The sequence below is a fragment of the Netta rufina genome, assembly GCF_964035555.1.
Source record: "Netta rufina genome assembly, chromosome: Z".
In the NCBI taxonomy this organism is placed as follows: domain Eukaryota; kingdom Metazoa; phylum Chordata; class Aves; order Anseriformes; family Anatidae; genus Netta; species Netta rufina.
Window position 1 is genome coordinate 33,939,647 of NC_140126.1, and position 20,439 is coordinate 33,960,085.

The 20,439-nt window shown below is 36.8% G+C and overlaps 2 protein-coding genes across 2 annotated transcripts in view; both read left to right on the forward strand.

Moving 5' to 3' along the window:
- Positions 1 to 12,749, forward strand: part of CARNMT1 (carnosine N-methyltransferase 1) — a 30,508-nt gene extending 17,759 nt beyond the window's left edge. The window contains exons 12-16 of the mRNA XM_084305563.1: positions 2,500 to 2,640; positions 6,662 to 6,840; positions 8,636 to 8,749; positions 9,635 to 9,738; positions 10,029 to 12,749. Of these exons, the coding sequence (XP_084161689.1) occupies positions 2,500 to 2,640; positions 6,662 to 6,840; positions 8,636 to 8,749; positions 9,635 to 9,738; positions 10,029 to 10,130 (640 nt within the window). The 3' untranslated portion in view covers positions 10,131 to 12,749. The remainder of the gene's footprint in view (positions 1 to 2,499; positions 2,641 to 6,661; positions 6,841 to 8,635; positions 8,750 to 9,634; positions 9,739 to 10,028) is intronic.
- A 338-nt stretch (positions 12,750 to 13,087) lies between these two features.
- Positions 13,088 to 20,439, forward strand: part of TRPM6 (transient receptor potential cation channel subfamily M member 6) — a gene marked incomplete at its 3' end in the record, with an annotated part of 99,883 nt that continues 92,531 nt past the window's right edge. The window contains 2 exon segments of the mRNA XM_084305564.1: positions 13,088 to 13,491; positions 16,648 to 16,799. Coding sequence (XP_084161690.1) covers positions 13,147 to 13,491; positions 16,648 to 16,799 — 497 coding nt within the window. The 5' untranslated portion in view covers positions 13,088 to 13,146.

A 20,439-nucleotide genomic window follows, 5' to 3' on the forward strand; every position in this document is an offset into this window, starting at 1 on the left:
GCAGTCCAATGTTAGACCTCTTCCTCGTCTGTCATCCCCACATCCCAATAGGTTAACAGTAGTTCTCCCTTAGTGCCCCACAGGCACTGTGTCTTAGAAAGCCTGCTAATGCTTGTTAGTTCAAGGCTAGTTTGACTGTGGATCACTGTTGGTTGTTACTGTCAGTTATCACAGTCTGGGGTTATGTCTTTCTATGATTTTTACTGTTGCTGCAATTGCATACCTACCACAGCAAGGCAAGTTTTTCTTGCTTCTTTAGTTGTCTTACAACTATTCAGCCGCTAAGAAAATTGTTTTCATGCAGTTAAATATTTTAGTTTTAAAGGTTCAAAAATAGTATAGGGCATTGGAGTGTTCCTACTACCACTCGTTTCATGCCTTCATTTTTTTTTTAATTCATCACAGCTTGTCACTAGCAATTCCATTTAAATCTTGATAAACAAGAGGTATTTGAGCACTTTTTTGATATCAGGACACTATCAATGCTCGAGATTTTTTAAACATGAGTTTGAAGCATACCTGATTTACTGGATGATAGCTCAAAAAAATGCTCTTAAACTATTTTGGAATACTAATGTCAGTACTCTTGGACTCAGATTTTACTTTACTCAGTTTATTTTTTTGTGTTCTGTATACTGAAATGAAGTTGGTGGCCACCATCAGTTCCTAGCAATTGATGCAAAGACTATAGGTAGACATCAAATTAGACTTCAGTCCCTTAATAAAAGTGCACAGGAAAGTGCAGTTAAAACCAACTATTTTCTAGAGAGAGAATTGTGAAAATAGTTCAGAAATGCAAGAGCTTTATAGTATTTAAATATTATTAATATATTATTTTGGATGATTTTTTTTTTGGATGAATAAATAAACGTTGAATTATAAGCTGTAATTATGCCTGTTCAACACTTTTCATTAGGTTGTTTTAAGAAAAAAATGCCTCTTTTGATTAATGGAATATATTCTCGGAAGTGGCATAAGACTTCACAACTAGCTTATGGTTAGCTTTAGGTTTTTCATCTAGGAGAGACATAAGGAGAATTCTTACTTCACAAAACTACTCTAAAATAATAGCAAAGTCTTGGCTTCCTGTTTCTCGATAATTAGAAAACAAAATATCTATGTATACTGGAATGAAAATCAGGAATGAAAGGAAACACAATTTTTCAGTTTGGAACGATTCACTGGTTACGTGATTAAGCTGTACACCAAAAGGCAGTGTTCAAACTGCTTTGTTAGTTTGTGAGGCCTTTAGACGAGGATCGTACTTTCTCCCGTGTTAGGGTCATCACGTTCATGTACTGCTTTTTAGAATTTATGTACCTCCCAGATTCATCTTCATGATTACACAGCATACAAGGTCTTTTGAACCCTTTCTGGCATCCTGATTTTTAAATAGTAAGAGGCTTTGTATTTTGCTTTCTTCGTCATATTCTTCATCATATTCACAACGTTTATTGTGGCTTCCTTCCCATAGTTGCATATATATATGTACATGTATGTTTGTCTTTGAAGGTAACATGCAAAAGAGAAGGTGAACTAGCATTTTTGGTATATGAAACTAAAAAGTCTTTTTTCAGGACGGAAACTGGAAAAATGATTTTTAGATGGCGTATCTTTTCAGCTTTGTGTTGGGGTTGTTTTTGCTTCAGGAATGCAAGTTTAATTGTGCTGTGATGCAAATATACTGATTAGAATGTGTGTTTACTACATTTCTGCCTGAAAGAGAAAAAGGTTTTAGATTCTTAGTTCTTCTATTTATTAGCTGTTTGACCTGGAAGTTGGGAGAGGGTTTTCTAAATCTCTTGGTAACTACACAGTGCTGGACATCTTCCAGTATTCTTCAAATGATGTCTAGTTACAGGAAGTGAAGAGGTAGAGAGCTGTGTTGTACTTTGGTTTAGGAAATCCTTTGTCACTGGATTGGAGTTGGTGAACAGCATTCACCAGTTGGTGAACCGTATTGACTAGAGTGAAGTTGGTGAACAGCACATTTAACACCCCTAGCTGCTGAGAAGGTTGCTACTTGTAAGTTTGCAGTCTGATTTGCTCGTCAGATCAGGAAAGTTTTGCTGATGTCAAAATACTTGTTTATTTTTCAATGCGATGTTAGCGAGAAGATACCCATAGTATTTAGGAGCTATCAACAGGCTCCACAGAAAAAGAAATGGTGATATATAATCATGTTCTTCCTTCCTGCAGTTCACTTAGGCGATTGTTTTAGTTTGATAACTGTAAGTTTTCAAAAGAAATATTTTGTTTTATAATTATGTACTTTATTCAATAAGGGTTGCATATGTTCTTCTGTGTCATTTCCTATGAGTTATTCTGACTGTAAAAAACTGATCTGACCTGAACTGGCTCCATTTGCCTTTAAGAAGTAAAACCTTACAGGAAATATTTATAATATCTAAATACATGGGGGAAAATGTGTGACTGAACCTCTGTAAGTTTTAAGAAGTATCAGATCAAGATTTAACTATTGTTTTTATTTTGTTGCAGGGATTTCTCCAAGGTCAATATCTTGGTACCTGGTGCTGGGCTGGGTAGATTGGCGTGGGAAATAGCTATGCTCGGTTATGCTTGCCAAGGAAACGAATGGAGCCTCTTTATGCTCTTTTCTTCTAACTTCGTACTCAACAGGTACATAGCTTATGTTTTACTTTTTGGCCAAAACCTGCAGGTATGAATCAGTGAGGCAAAGTTATGAATGAGAAAAAGTTGAATATATAAAACTCAAAAGAATGGGTTTCTAATTCATAACACAGGATGCAAACAACTATTTTTTAGAATGTCTTGATGAAAATAATTAGTGGGATAACTGGGTGAAGAGAAACGTATCTGAGTTAAATGGGTAAGTCATTAAGATTACATCAGGGTGCATGGGTGTTAAGTTATGAAACTTGAAATGTCTGGATTATACCACAGATTTCCTGTGTAATCTTGAATGTTATGGCTTTTATTTCATACCTGTTTCTGAAAGAAAAAGCACACCTATCTCAGGTTTCAAACAGGGACTAACTATGCATGGTATTTAGTGGTGGTGTTTAGTGGCAGAGGAAACCTCTTCCAATGTTACATTCCGTACTGAGATTTTAGACACTGTTTCTAAATGAAAAACTACTTTACAAACACAGCTTTGTAAGCAAGTTTGTTGCTGGACAACAGCTAAAATGTTACAGCTAATAGTTCTACAATTATGCTATAAATTTGAATTAATAAATTGCACTACGTAGGCTTAATCTGAAGTACATTTTAGTATTTGGTTTTCTGTCACTTGTGATGGAAATTACTTATCTCATAAGGAGCTTTTTAGAGAGGAAACAAGGCACTGAATGCAACTGTTCCTGTAAGATTGAGGGTGGAGAGACTGGATATATGAAAGAGGACTGGGTTTTGTTGTATTCCTGGTGAGTTTGTAGCCAGTTCAGAGACCAAGTATACAGTTTGCTGGTTCTTCAATCTGAATCTCTTCTTTGATGAAAACACCTGAACTTGTATTCTATATTGTCATGATACTTGAGCCCTGTTTGTAGACAGTGATTGTCCTCCACAGACTGTGATGATACCAAATTTGTTATAGCTTACTCTTCAAAAATAAAAGGGGGAGGATGGGTGCTAGCAAACACTGTTTCTGGTCTGTTGCATGTCTGGGTAAAACAGTGGTAGTCACTGCAAAGAAAATAGGTAGTTGCTAAGAATATATTTACTCCTTTTTTTCTTACATTCTCAAATGACTGTCATCTGCAATTGCATATTACAGTTGAGCTGATCTAATACCTTGCAGTTACTGAAAGAAATTCACCTCCCACTCCTCCCTAGCTTTACATCCCTTTTGACTCTTAGCTCTATATAGTGTTTGAAGCAATACAAAGTATTATAAAATTATTCATTTACCATGCCTAGGAGCACCAGTAAGCTGTCATATTGGTTCAAACCTATGACATGTTTTTCATCTACCTTAAATATGGCATCTCTATATGTGGAATTCCCCTGAAAGTATTTTTAGTTTGCAATAGTAATAATTCTTAGCATCTGACACTTATGGGATGTTTCCTATTTATATAAAATATACACAATTTTGCTAAATATGTATCATAGACTTGCTAACAGTATTAGTTTTTATACAGTCAAACTGAGTTTGGCTCAGCTTCTGTAATCTTTACCTTTGCTGAGTGAGTTATCAGTTAAAAGTTTTCTTATTAGCATGAAAGAGATTACAGATAACTGCTAAGCTGACTGAATTCCAGTCATTTCAGTTGATTCCTTTCTGCCAGATGTGACCATGGTCTTTGCTTTAACTAGATGATCAGATGTCTGCGAGGAAGTTTTTAGGGACATTTGAGAACTTGGATCTAGTCTTTATTGTCTGTTCCTAGTTAGCCTTCTGGAATGGATGTTTGCCTTCCCGAAACTGGAAGAAACAGCAATGGTCAATATGAACTGAACGTAATAGTTAAGGATGGATAAGAAGGATCTTGAAAAATTTGCAAATTAGCCTTTAACTACAATCTAAACTTAATTAAATTTTGTTTTCAGTTGATAAAATTGAGGATTTTGCTACTGTATGCTTACAGTTTGAATCTGTGTTCTTCCTCTGTCCGACCGCATTTTATTTTTAGGAAAAAAAATACTGTCTTGAATATCAAGCCAACTTCTACAGTGGACTTCTAGATGTGATACAGCAGCTTAAGTCTTCTGTATGAAGAGTGATAACAGCTAATTTTTAACATATATACAAAACTTAATTCTCTGAAGTTGTGAGATTTTCTCACTGGGGATGAAATTTCATAGCATTGTACATAGAAAGTGCATCGATGCCTAACAGTGGTCACTGTGAATATTTAAAATAAATTTTATCTGTTGCATGTCCATGAATGCCTTAGAATGAAAACAGTTCAAAATTTTATTTTGAAATCAGTGCTTAAAAGTAAGATTGGACCTAGCCATCTTTGTCAGAGCAGTGTTTTTAGACTGAATGATGCACAATAAAAACTACCTGCTCCTACTTGGAAAGAAACAAAAAGCATCACAGTCTTAGTTAAAGCTTTTAACTTCAGTAACACTTTGTGTTGAAAGAATGGAATTCTAAAGGACTGCAGTATTTAGCTGAAGTGCAAAGGAGAGTTGACAAGCATGACTATGGACAGGTTTTTGTCTCTTATATTAAACTGATACTTCCTTATAAAACTGTTGAGAAGTCTGCATGAAAATACTCTGTGCTGAAAAAAATACCGTGAGGTGTGTTTTCCCTTATAGTTCAGGAACATTTTCCATTCTGATTTACTTGTACCTCATCTTTACATTGCTTTTTGGAAAATTTCATTGTTACACAAAAGTATTCTGAAGTTAATACAGATTGACTGTGAGCACATGGAGAATGCTAAAATAGTTAATGCAGTTGGCCAACTTTTTTTTTTTTTTGTCAGCCAAACCAGAAATGTCTTTAAGAAAATGGTGCCCATGTTATCAGGGCTTTATGCCTAATTGTTTTCTTTGATTGACTGCATAAATCTGATATTTATATATCTGTTATGTATAGAAATGGTTAATTATCTCTGTATACTGCTGCTCATAACACAGGAGTTCTGTGTTTTTTTATTGATAAAATGAAATATGACATCATGGAGCAAGTAAGACCTTTTATTTCAAAGTCTTTGCCACGGATGTTTCCTATCTACCAGCATAAAGTGCATTTTCTATAACATGGTAAGACTGCTTCCAGTACAAAGATATTTGTGTATTTTATGGGACAGATGTGTCCTTTGTTCTCCCTGAATATTTAGTTATGCCTGTGTAACTGTGTTGTGCCTTTGTAAGTGAGCTTGACTGCAAAATTCGGTGATGCACAGGGAAAGAAAAATTCTTCATTTTTAAAATTATATGCTGATTTTGCAGGACTGTGGGAAAAGTTTATTTCTATACTTTTATGCTATTATCACTTTCAAAAATAGATATTCACTTCATTGGTCATGTCAACCCACAAATTCTGTTTTACTACATACTTAGCATATGCTTATAGCATAACTGCAACACCCCAGATACTACTAACTTAGTGACATCTAGCACAAAACTATTACCCTTTGCAAAATAGGATTATTATTTTTTAAATTTAAACACATGCTTTCAGTTAGCATCTGAAAAATGCTTTTTGTTTTCAAAACCCATATGGCTGTGGTCCAGAAAAGGCAGAAAAGCCAGTGTTGCCAAGGAAATTGAAAACAAGCATGGTACTAATGTTATCCTTTTTTAAACAGGAAAAAAAAAAAAAAAAAAAAAAAAAAGACTTAGCTTTGCTACATATACCAAATCACAAATTTCATAATTCCAATGAAAGAATCTTAATAGTTTTCAGTTGAAAAGATGATAAAAATGGTGAAAAGGAGAAAAGAAAAAGAGAACAAAAGGTAGTTACTGTGTTGTGCCAACTGTATGGCACCAACTTGTGGTTGTGTGTCACACTGGCATTTTGTTCAGTTCATAAATTGATGAACTGTCTGAAATGTTACGAGCTAGGTAAGTGCTTTAGAAAACCTCTAGCTTTAGAGATGTGCTTTTTCATCATTAAAACAGCAATGCATGTTGAAAGTTTGTCACCTGCATTTCTAGATAATACGTAAGTAATTCGTTGAAACTGAATTGTTCTCGTTTCTGTATTTTGCAGATGTTCTGAAGTTAACTCATGTAAGCTTTATCCCTGGATTCATCAGTTTAGCAATAACAGAAGATCTGCTGATCAGATACGTCCAATTTATTTCCCTGATGTTGATCCTCACAGTCTTCCTTCTGGTTCAAACTTCTCTATGACGGCAGGGGATTTTCAAGAAATTTACTCTGAGTGCAGTGAGTAAAAGCATCCTTTAGACTGTGTGTAGCTTTATCTTCAGAATATTTGTTATGAGGCAGTTAAGAAATCATTATAAATAGAATAGAACTGTATCTACAAGCATTAAGGAGGAAGGGCTAGCTGTAGCAAGATTTTTTTATTCCAAATCAGCTTTTCCTTTCTTTTTGATTATTAAAAAAAACAAAACAAACAAACAAACAAAAAACACATCCTAACATAACAGATGGTTGTTGCAGTCATCTCTTTCAGAAAAAAACAACATGGGAGTATTTAGGAAAAATTTACTTGATTTAGAAAAATGGTGTTTCAAAGAACAATATAGTGAGTCCATTTTCTTCTTCAGTGTAAAACATACAAAGACAAGTACTTTGTATTGATTTGTTTTCTATTGTAAAAGCAAATAGATACTTATTGGATATACATATAAATATTACGTATAAGTATATATACTTACAATACTTAATAGTATTTCAGAGAAATGTGATGGGGTTAATAAGGAGCAAAGATTGAAACTTACATTAGTACAAATACCAATATTTTTTCTTGTGGTATCAGGTTAGTTGCGCTGTCCTCATTGCAGCTATGAAGTAATCTTCTGTGACCAACCTCTTGTTGGATTAACCTGCAGATGACCTTATTTAATACTTCCAGTTACATATTCATGATTTAATCAAAGGTAGCAATTACCCACTTCTTTTATATGTATATTAACACTTCTAGAGTTGGTTGAGTAAATAATAAGAAAACATGAGGTAAGCTTATATGGTAAGCTTAAATAGCTTTTACTATTCTTTTCCTTACACAGTATTGGATTATCTTTTAGTGTATCTGTTTTCTGGCTTCAGCTCTCCATCCTTTTTATTCCTATAGCAGTTTTTCACCAGAACAAAATAGTTTTTAATCAACCTTTTCTTTTTCTTTTTTTTTTTTTTTTTTCGCATAGGTAGTTGTCCAGGTATTTTCTTGGAGGTTGTCTTCCTTACAGTTGTCTGCTTTTGTGAAGATGTGATCTTATATTAGAGTATCCATTGCTGGAAATAAATTAAGACTTTTATTTTTTTTTTAATATTTCAGAAGTTTAAAATTTACAAATTCAGGTGTACATTTAGAGACAGACAGGGAGACATGCTTTAAAAGGTAGTTCTTGAAAGATCCTGCTTGCTAAATTTTGCTAATAAATAACAAATGGAGAAATATGCGCATGTTTTAAAGCTGTGTTATTTGTGGAAGTACAGCTTAGTGTACAGGCTAGTATTCTTCTAGATATTAATGTATCTAGAAAGGCCCAAAATCACAGGATATTTTTGCATTTGTATGTTAACAATTTGGTAATGAGGTTCTTAGGACAGGTGAGTGCATAATGGGATGCTTGGGTTTTCATTTATATAAAACATGTTATAATGTTACAGCACTCTCAGACAAGGTCTGATTTTTGGGTGGTCCCTCTAGGTCCCTTCTAACTTAGGATGTTACATGATTCTTATATTTTACAATATATGAATTAATTATAAAATGTATAATTAATATGTGTTTGCTATTTTAGAATTTGTGGGTGTGTGTATATATATGGATGTAGACTGCAAAGGTCTAAGCTGAAATGTCTTTAGCATAGAACAAAATGTTTCACACTTAGTTTCTTCTAAACTGAAGTTTACAACTGAATGAAAAGTGTTCAACTGTTACTATTAGTTAAAGGAAATCCTGAGTGTGTAAACAAACATTAGTGTTAAATGAAGAATTTTTACAGAGGAAGAAACAATTTAATCTATACAATCTGTTCTTCTTGCACAGATACTTGGGACTGCATAGCAACTTGCTTTTTCATTGATACGGCACATAATGTTATTGATTATATTGATACTATATGGAAAATACTAAAGCCTGGCGGAATATGGATAAATGTAGGCAAGTATGACCAACCTTTCTTCCTGCAACCCTTGACTTCTGTTTGCTCACAAGTACTAGGCATCCAGTAATTGAAAGGAGTAGTGGAATTAGTGTCTGTATTGAAAACTCTGTGCAGCTAAAAACATGGTTTCAAAATTATCTGAGATAATATAATAACTGTGTTCAGCATGTGTTTGTTAGTTACAAACAAGTCAACACCTGATATTAAATAGAAAAGTATGGCTTACCAGTGGCAAGTTTCTCATTTATGCATCACAAGTATAGTGTTCTGTATTCTTCTTGCTGTTTTCCTAGGAAAATAAAACTTGTTCTGCCTGTAGAAATCTTTGATTTTTTTTCTTAGTCAGTTGTCTAATTAATCTTCCGAAGTAGAAGGTTTGGGAAGGAGATTTATGGATGCCTTAGTTTGAAAGAAGACAGACTTAAATTATTAGGTCTCCCATGGTGAGGGACTGGCAGACAAAACTCAGACATTTGTACAGTATGACAGAGAGAGACTTTTGTGTAGTTTGTACAGTAGAAACTCATCAGTCACTGATGAGTCGTAGTGAGCGTAGCTCTTGAGTAGACCACAGGTATCCTGCCTTCTCTTTTGTACAGACAGCAATGGTGCTAGACTGGTAGAAGGGAGTTTAGGATACAGAAGTTTAGGATACAGAAAACATAGTTTGGTGGCATAGGAGACTTCATTCTTGAATAAGCAGTTGAACTATTTGTTTTTAATTTTGCCCTGATTCTGAAATGTATTATAAGAATTATACTTGAGTAATAGCAGCATGTTTGAATTTAGTGAGTCTGGGTATTAACATTTTTCACACTTTCAGTATGTGCTTTTGATTTTAAAGAAGTTTATAGCATTTTCATTGTATCTCTGTACTGTAGGTCCTCTACTTTACCACTTTGAAAACTTGGCAAATGAGCTTTCTATAGAATTAAGCTACGAGGATATAAAAAATGTTATACTGCAGTATGGATTCCATATAGAGGTAAGAAGATACAGTTTGGACTAAGTACTATTTGTAGAGACTGGTCAAACTCCTTCAATGATTTTTTACCTTGAAGTTAGTTCACGCTAATGCCACAGACTAATAACTTCTAGGAGAGGTAAATGTGTGTAATTATGTTGCAAATTTACATTCGTCGTGTGTTGGAAAGTGTACAGATGGACTTAAAAATCAGTGGGTAGTAAATTTATAGCATTTTCTTTCATACTAAGAGAAACTTGTGTAGTGCTTGAAGAGAGGGTGTTTTGAAAACTTGAGCTTTTTTTTTCCAGGTGGAAAAAGAATCTGTACTGTCAACTTACACTGTGAATGAACTCTCCATGATGAAATACTACTATGAATGTGTGTTGTTTGTGGTGAGAAAACCAGAATAAGAGTGATTTGAGTAGGTTAGTCAGAAAAGAAAAAAAAAAGTTGACTTGAATGCTAGGATCAAATGTAAAATGGACTGAGTGATGTGCTGTCTGGACACAACCTCAAATCAGTGGTGCCTTCTTATTCCTAATAAGATTTAGATAGTGTCTATTTTCTTAATATCTATGTTGCTATCCAGACATGTACTATGCCATGCATATTTGTACTATAGTGAAAATGGAGGAGGAAATGTTTGCATACACTGTCTTTATGCTTTGGAATGAATTTAAAAACAAAAATGTTTTATTGGGTATAAAACTTAATGTTCACCAGAATCAGGCTAGTTTTCCGCATATGCTGCTTCATTTTTCTCAGATCCATAGTGATTTCCTTTTTTCTCTGCTTGGAGGTACTTAATGTACTTTCTGTGTCATGTTTAAGAAAGTATTTTTAAACATACATTTAAAATTACAAAATCTGAAATGGTTCAAAAGTGATAATATGATTCTGGACAGATAAAATAACCAAAAGAATTGTTACAGTGTTCTCTGTGGAACCAAAAATAAGAAGGAAGTAGATTATTGTTAAAAATTATAATTTTTGCCTGTAACAGTGTTAACAGTTTTATTGACATGCAGAATCGGTAGGCAGTTTGAAATACTCAGTTAAAGTGGAGAACCAAGTGAAGAAGAGCAGCATGTAACAGAAAACCAGTATACTAACCTCAGTTCAGGAATAAACCAGTTCTGATTAGTCCCTTAGTGTTGAAATTGAAATATTGAATGCTTTGCAGTCTTAAAAATGGATTGATTTTTGAGTCACCCACTTCCTGCTTAAGCCAAAGTTTTAAAGATGTACCTAACAGAAAACTCTTCTCTTTTTTAAAGTTAATAACAAAGCTGTTATCCATGCCATATATCTTAATTTTGACAGAAAAAAAATCCTTCTTTCTCAAAAGAAAAAAAAAAAAGGCTACTTGTGAAATATAATGTACTGTAACCTCGTGGCTTCATTGTCTAAGTCAGCATATGCAGGACAATTGGCAGGCAATTTCATTGTAGCTTTAGGCACCTTACCCATGCTACCCTGGCTTACTTCTTGGTTCCTTATCCTAACTTTTTTCCTGTCTAATGAGGCTTTGGTGGATATTTATCCTGTCTGAATCTTCATACAAGAAAAGCTGAATCTTCTGTCACTCAAGTTATATAAATGAGAAAACATTAATAATTACTGTACTGAGAGGAAGTGTCATGGTAGCCATTTGTTTTCTTAATGTATTGGTTAATTTCAGTACCAACCTTCATCCTTACTCAGAACTTTCTTTAAAATGCAAGAAGCTTGTGGTAAGGAATCAAGGTTGTTTTTAGTATTTGAACATAATGGCACTGGACAATAACTTGTTTAAATGCTTTCCATTATTTCTAGTCCCTTTTTGCAGGATGATGTCATAGTTACTTTAATAGTTCCATTATTAACTAATGGATTTTTCCTGTTAAGGCCGGACATTTGTGCCTTCATTTCTAAGCCGAAAGTTTGCATGGAGGAAAAACACAATTTTTTATTTTTATTTTTTTTAAATAATTTCAACACTGCATATGAAAGAGAGTGACCATGGATGTTACAATACTATGCCTCTTTCTGCTCGGAATCCTTATTGAGAGCAAAGGCTTCTGGACTACAGAAGTTTTCAGTTAGAGCTTTACTTGAACTATTTCTTCTTCCTACGCTGTACCAACAGGATTTAACTCCATTAATCAACCCTGCTCCATGAACAATGTCTAAAGCTGAAACACACGTATTACAAGTAGATTAAAAGAAAAACCCTTGAGCACCTTTAAAAGGAAGAAAGAAAGAAAAAGTCTTCAGTTACTTTCATTTTCTTATTGTACTATTCATTCTTTTTAACGAATGGACTTCAATTTCTGGTGATGCTTTACCTTCATTTTGACTTTTTTTTTTTTCCCTTGGATAAAATGTGATTAGCATTTTATTTTGTTTTCCTTGAATAAGTTCTTTGAAATCAGACAAAGTTAGATGAATGTTGATTATGCAGTTGTTGAGTAGCTACACCTGTAATATTGCCGAATTTCTGCCTCTTAACCAGTCTTTAGTTACATTTGAAGTGTGATGTTTTTTACAACTAAGCAATTGAACTCTTGCATTCTGGTTGAATGTTGATATCCTTTGTTCTGTTGGTTTTGTTTTTTGCAACAGCACATTGTCACAAGTGCCATTTTTTGACTGTTTTAGGAAATGCTTTTATTTGCTTTTATCATGTATATAGTGATGTGCTTCTATTTCTTGTTTGGAAAATGCCAATTTTCTCCCATTGTTTTCCTTCTATGTATAACAGCTGCATTAACAGTTGGAAGCCGAATAATGTTGTGAATAAGTTGTATGAGTTAGTGTTTTTACCTGCGGTCCTATTTATGAGTTCTTAAAATTCACCATTTGTGTTTTTATTGATGGGGATAATTGTGTGTTATTCAATGTGATCAAACTCAGTTCCTCAGTCGTGTACGCAGGGGAAAAAAAAAAAACAGAAACAAAAACGCTTAAGCTGTCTGTCAGCAGAAGCCGAGACAATTTAGGTCACTATTAAACTGTATGTGATAGTGAGTGTAAAATAAAATGCTGCATAACCTTCAGCGTGTTGGTTCTTTGCGGGGACTAAGTTTGTCAGACGGTCGGGTGTGCTTTTATTCGTGTGAGGCTGGGGAGGGCAGAAGGGGGAGCCTGGCGCCTCTGAGGCGCCCAACGGCCGCGCGGGACGTTGCGCTTTCAAGCCCCACGCGCTGGGGTCGCCGCCTCCCCGGGGGAGGGGCGGGGCGCAGCAGCCGGGCGGAAGCGCCGCGCGAAGCCGCGGGGGCGGGGCCTGGCGAGCGCCGCCCGCCCTTGGGCGTCACGGCGCGCTCCTCCCCGCGGCGCCGCCGGCGGGCAGCGAGGGGCGGGCGCATGCGCTCTGCCCGCGCGGCGGCGGCGGTGGGGGCGGCGGTGGACGCGCGTGCCGCGGAGGCGGCGGCGCCGGTGCCGCCGATGGCCAAGCGCGGCTCGGAGCCGTTGGTGTGTCACGTGCCCTGCAAGCGCGTCCTGCGCGAGCCGCCGCCGCCCCGCGCGGCCGAGAGGCGGCCCCGGGCTGAGGCGGCCCCCGCCGCCGGCCCCGCCAAGCGGAAGCTGGAGGAAGCCGAGGCGCCGCCGGGCAAGCGGCACGGGCTGCGGGGCGGCGGGCCCCGCAACGAGCAGGGCGGGGACGCGGCCGCCGCCACGGCCACGGCCACGGCTACGGGGAGGCGGCGGCGGCGGGGGGCGGCGGCGGCGGCGCAGGACGGGCGGCCGGCGGAGGGAGGCGGCGGCCGGGGCAAGGAGGCGGCGGGCGACGAGGTAACGGCGCGGCGGCCTCTGGCGGCGGTGTGAGCGCCCGGTGCTTCCCTGCCCTGTCCGTTCCCCCCCGCCCCGTTCTGCGGGGCGAAGGGGCGGGCGCCTGGCGCTGCTGTGGGGCCGGCCGGGGCGCTGCGCCCCGCCTTCCGGCACACCCCCCGGTGCCCGGGGAGCCCCCGCGGCTCGGCCTTCAGCGGCCGCAGCCCCGGCCCCGGCCCCGGCCCCGGCCCCGGCTGCCGGCAGCCGCCCCGTGAGCGGCGTGGCACGGGGAGATAAACACGGATCGGCGTCACCGGCGGGGTTACGGAGCGCCCGGTGCGTGCGGGACAGCACGCCCTCTAACCCGGCCGCGGGGGTTAGACGTTTTTTATTGTTATTAGTAGAACCGAAGCACGAAGGAACTGCTGAAAAAGGCCATGAAAATTAAACGTCCCTTTTTAGGCTGTTCCTTTTAAATCCAGGCTCATCCTTTTGGAAAAGAAGATGGCAAGCCTCTTCTGAAGCAAGCAAATTGAACAAAGTTTTAACCTTGTTTTGGGTTATTAGGTATAGTTACATAAGCTGTAGGTGTGATAGGAAGGCAGTAAGGAAGGCTACGTGAGTTTCCACTCAGTAAGAAGAAAGATAACGCTATCTGAAGTAATTTTGTCAGGCTTCTTTATATTTTTTTATAGGGCTGTGTTTTTAAGAGTTTGCTTACCTAAATAAAGTATTGTTCGGAAAGGTCTCTCTCACACGCTCTCATGGTTAATGGCAGGCAAGCAGTGTTTCTTTAATCTTCTGCATGTCCAACCTGTATATTCTGAAGCTTTCACACAGATAAATACTTATTACGATGATTTTTGCACTTTTCTGAAAACACAGCCATAGGTTGGTATTATTCTTTGCTGTTTTCTGGCCTGTATAATTTGTTGCAGTAATAACCATGATCAGGGTACTGTTACTTTTACACTGCTTTTGTTAAGGTTAAAGATGATCATACTTAATTTGGCCAGAGAAGAAATATTATATGAGTTACATTTGAACACATACTTACATATATAAATATATATAAATTAACTCCTTAAAAAATAAACAACTAAATCCATTAAAGCTAAGCATTTGCATCTCTGAGCTTGTTATCTACGTACCTAACTAGATTTTTTTTTTTTCGCAAAACATGTTTTAAAAGATATTTAAGTGAACAGAAGTATTTAATGCTTTCTTTTGCATTTTATATATTAAGGTTGAATGTTTGCTTCTGTCTCCTGCACTCCTTAGTGTTGTCCACTTTCACACTGAATCTTGCTGGAAAAAAGACATAAAATGAAACACTGATGCTCTGGAGTCTTGAGTACTCATGAGATTAATCCCATAGGTGGTCTGAGTCCAAAATGAGAGACTGCGTATCGTTGTGGTTATGAGGTTTTACGTTATGTCTTTCAAACAAAAATTCTGTCATTAGGCAGCGCATACAAAACAGATAGCCCAGAGGTATTCCAGCTTTAAGTACTTGGCTCTCATGATGTGAGAGGTAACACCTTATTAACTACTTACATGTAAAGTGGAGAATTCAGATTCAAAATGGGGAGAACTCCTACAGGTAGACAGTGGGTTCTGAAACAATGCTGCTGGCAGTTGTTTTCAAGGAAGATTTTGATTATTGTTTGTTGTTAATATATAAATTATGTTCATATATTTGTATAAAAAAAATAAATTTACAATAATATATATGTGTGCAGCTACTTTTAGTTTGTTTTTACTCCAGTTTTCGTATCTTGTCACCATGGCACGTTTATTGGTTTTGCTCTCAGTTCAAATTAATTGGAACTTCAGTTCTTTAATCTTCTGTGAATACAATCTGCACTTCGTTAGCAAATCAGGAGAACTCTACAGGCAATACAATCATCCTGTTGCTATGATCTGTCTTCACGTTTCAAACCTGTTTTAATATTATAGGCCTTTAATAACGCAGGTGTTGATTGTGAAAACAGGCTACCTAGTACAACAAGCTATAGTTCACGATAGGTTTGTGTTGCAGTGAATAGAAAAATGTTTTTTTTTTTTTTGATAGAAAGTATGATGAGTTTATGTATTATTTATTTATTATTAAGGAAAAAAATATATTCTAGTAGCTGAGAAGGGTTAGGGCCAATGCTTACTGGGAATTTTTAACATTACATTTTTTTTCTTATTCAATTACAGAATCAGCAGACAAAGCATGAACTTGTTCAACAGCCATAACAAAACAGTTATGACAGTGTAGTCATTAAAACTGCTTTTTTTTGGTAACTGTTTGTGCTGAGACATTGAAGTATAATGTTTAATAATTCCAATTGCATGCTAGGAAAAATGCAAAGCAGTGTTATATAGAACTGCATCATTTTAGGTCTGTGGCAGCATTCATTGTTTCTATACACCAGGAGAAGGTACATGCTCAAGACCTAAAGAACAGCTTGAAAACCCCTCTTTACAGTTCTTACGTATATCACTTCTATAGACACATGCACAAATTGGACACACAGTCTATAAAATTTATTCCTTGGTTAATTAGTGCCATACTATTATAAGCAAACTGCACTTCCCAACAGAGATTTAAGAGAAAAAAAAAAAAAAGTGGTTTTGGAGCCTTATACCTTCTGAGTAGTATAGTAGTATATTCCTCACAGGTTTTTCTTGTGTGACTTAACAGTTCCTAAACTTTCTCCTTCCTGGCCCCTAAAGAGATCTTGTTTGTTTGTTTGTTTGTTTTCTTTTCCTTTTTTTCTTTTTTTTTTTTTTTTTTTTTTTTTCAGCATGTACTTGAGTATAAAATGTAAATACAGAATACCAGCTTCTAAATGTGAATGAAATTTCTATCCCGTTGTGAGAAGAAAAAACAGCGAACAATTTCTCTGTGTGAAGTACAATAATTGCATAGGTTTTTCGGTGTCATTCTAAGCTAAGATTTCCAGTTGAACAAATGGGTGGAGTTGCAGAGGTGATTCCAATAAGTGATACACTAGTTCTTACCCAGAATATCTGAAAGGACAAAAGTTAATTATGAGATTTTTCTACAGTACTTCCCTTAAAAATAGCTAATGGTTTTTTTTTCTTTTTAAGTTTTGTTTGTTTGTTTTCTAATACTGTGATACACATTAATGTTTTGTTGCCTTTTTGTTTATTTGTCTCTTTTCAAAGCAAGAAGAATTCTGTCAGTATAACTCATTCTTGTATTGGAGAACACCGTTGCCTGCCATTGATCTGTCTGATATTCAGAACCTAGATGGAGAGACTACACCTGCAGATAAAACTGCTTCAAGGACGGATACCATGGAGACTGAAATGGAGACCTGATCAGTTGTTTCATAGTTGTGCACAAAGCTTGTTTTTGTCTGGATTCAGTATTTTCTGCGTGGGAGAAAAATCAAAGTGCTTCTGTCTTTTTGAAGAAACAGTGTTATGTTAGTCTGCAGAGGCAAGTCTGGGTTGTCTAAGTTGGTGGAATAATCACTGTTAGGTACTCACCGATAAGCTGGCTGGAGACCTGAGTTTACTTATCCTTTGTGGAGGAGGCTATGGTGTTCTAATAAGAATGCCTGAAATCATGGCAGCCAACTAAAGGACAACTACAGAACATTAGAAATTCTGGGTGTGATTGTAAGAAAAAGTTGGGTAAGTTACATGTGGAAGGGAAATGGAAAATCATTTTGCTCATCCTGAACAAAAAGTGTAACTATGGTACCCAAATGTGAAATACTTACCATGTGAATTTATCATAAAGCACACAAACTTTTGTGGTTTTTAGTGTAGGTTTTTTTCAACGTAATAGTTAAGCCAAAAAATAAAAGTCCACCAAAACCAGACAAAACATTCCCTTTTCTATGCAAACCAAAAATGAGTGTGTTGGGGATGAGAAAGGAAAGGGGATCTCTTCTTTGGTAAACTGTCAGTGTTCTGAATGTTGTTCCACATTCTTCTTGTGATCATTCAAAGCAGTGGCAGCTAGCTTCCAAGTTTTTGGTCCATTCTTAAATTAATGTTTTTCCCTATGCTTTGTGACATTATACTGTTTGGTAATGTTGAAATGGCAGCTGCATGCAGAGATGTCCTGAAAAGTTAATGCAATATAAAATTACCACATACACTTTGTCAGACCTAACTGACTGAGGTTTATTTTTTCCAGAGACTATGGATCTGCAAAAAACATTTTTTACAGGAGTTCGACAAATTAGTGCTTTTTGCTGTGAAATATGAAGTTACTGCTTATCATTTCTTTTAATTTATTTACAGGTTAAAAAACAATTAGAAATACCTGTCTTCAACAATAAATTGAAAATTAAAGTTGTATTGGCAGAGTGTCAGACTTTGCAAATGTAGTTTTTCTGTAGGTATAGCTGACGCCATATTTTTACCGGAGTCGCCTTTGAATAAGGAAACTTCTGTTTTTTAATTTTATTTTTAATAATGTATTTGTTAAAATGTCAATAAAGTTTTAACCTGTGTGTATTTGAAAACTTTGGGTCTGTTACTGCTTGACGTTTTGGATTTTTTCTTAAGGTTGTTCCTGCTGTAGTTTTGTTCTGTTAGGACTCTATATTTAAAATAGTCAATTAGACAGCCTGCTTAGTAAACATTTCAAAACTTTTTTTTTTTTTTTTTTTTCCAGTATTTGAACTATAAAGTACCTACTTTTTTGTTGCTTATTGGTTTGGATTCTTAGAGTCTCTTGAGAGACACAGAATAAAGGACGAGGCTTACTAACTCAAACATGTCATAGTACTTGTTGAGAAATGCTTCTGATGGCTATCAGATTAGCCATTACTTAAATTATTAGCATTATTTAAAACAACATTTAAGTTGTGCATGTATTTTATCACTATATTTATAATAAAGTCCAAATACCTCAGTTTGCTCTTAAGAGACATTTTAAAAATGTCTTTATAAACAATCAGCTTCTGGCAAGAATGCAACCACTATTACATGCTTACTGTAACCAAGGAAATTAGTGAGGAAACAGGTTTATTCATCTGCTGATTTTTTTTTACCCTAGCTAATATACTGCCTCCATATATTTGCAGCACTTCTAATATTTTATAACATTCATTGTTTCTTGGGATCTGGTATTTTGAATTGTGGTCTTGTATTTATGCAGATATACTACAGTCATTTAGTTTTAGTGTTAAAATCCATCTCTCCTTTGCCCAGTATCTTTGAGGTGGAAGAGATTTTATAAATGTTAATACATTCCAGCGCTACTATAACGAAATAAGTCGTTTAAAAATTAGGCTTGCACTATGTTGTAGGCTATATATTTACTTAATTTGCAATTATGCCGTAGGCAAGCACTTTTCTCTCAGCTTGTTCCAGTCCTGGGCTCTGGGTTATGGGGTGGAATGTTACAGGTACTTTCAGAGCTGATTCATTTTTTCCATTCATCTGTTTGCTAGCAGTGGCAAATTTAAAAGCCTTGGAAAAGCTTTTGAATGAGTCTGAGAGTGTGGGTTATATAAAAGACTGGGCAGAGTAAGAGGGAGTGATGTTACATAAGCTTTGCATTAGAGCTGTCAAAAGGCATAATCAAGAAATTTTGCTCGATGTCTGGTGTCTTCAGATACCATATGTCACTACAGGCTACCAAAATACTGGCCTTAACTTCTGGCTAAATTTATCTAGAGAGCTGTTATTCAAGTGCTCTAAGTAAACTTACAATGTTAATTTGCTTGTACTTTCATATCCATTGAAAGGAAAGTGTTTTTGTAATTAACAAGCACAAAGAAATTTTAAGACAATTCAGGAGTAGCATAATACCTAGCAACTGAAAATCTTCACATGATGAGTTCATAAACATTCAGAAGAAAATTGTCTATGTTCTCTCAAGGTAACTGGGAGTTTGCTTTTCTCTAAAATTTTCATCTCTAAACAGAAAAGAGCAACTGTCGAAAGAGAAACAAAATGTGCAGTGAAAACTCAGAGATCATGTAGAGGTCTTTGATAAGTTGATAAGGGTTGCATGTGGAGCAGCACAATCAGGGTATGGGAATGCTAATGAGAACCAGCTACATTACTGCTTACACCTCCTCTGGAATACTTTTCACTCCAGGAAGGTCACGTTACCAGCATGTCTACCTATGTATGTTTTGTGTCTCATTCTAAACTCAAGGCTTGTTTTGAAAGCTTTGACTTGGGTTACGTGAAGGCCTACGCTGGTTTGTGTGCGCTGAGGTTCTGTGGTTCCTAAGATTGACAAACCTCCAGGAGATGGCTGAAAGTTAGTCCGAATGAGGTGAAACAGGCTGCGTTACTGACTGTGTCTGGTAAGAAGACACTGGTAGAAGGAAAGGAGGAGGAAAAAAGGGAATGGAAGACAGGTGACGACGAATTAGGAGGGCAGAAAATAATTGCAGGCAGCTGGCCAGGAAAGCAATGGCATACAATAATTTCTGCACTGGCTCTATCCTCGGCACAGAAATACTTAAAATAATTTGAATATAGTGATCAACAGTAAGCTTACCGGTTTTCTCATTGTTTTGGCAGTTATTTGCTTGAATTTACTGGAAGTTAAAGAGTATGTGCACATATATAGATAGTTGGAAGATCTTAGTGTAGAAAGTAAGAGTGTATATGTGTGTTTCCAAGTGGCAAGAAAGACGGTTTGTCTGGTATTTGTTGGCTAATTCTGTTTATGGCAGATGCACTGTGGGGAAATCACATGCATTTTTGTGAGGGTATCTGATGATAACTGCAGTAAGAGATGTTAGGCTGCACAAACTAATCAGTATAGCGAAACTTATTCAAAGAAGCATTTCAAAATAGCTACTATGCTTGGGCTGGTTTAATTATTTCCATGCCTACAGTTATAACCTTGACTCTAGGTGGCAATACACATACACAGTAAACTACAGTGGTCTGGACAATGTTTTGGGTATGCTTTTATTCTGAACTGCTACTGAACATTCGAGCAGTGACATCATGAATGCTAATCATTTGCTT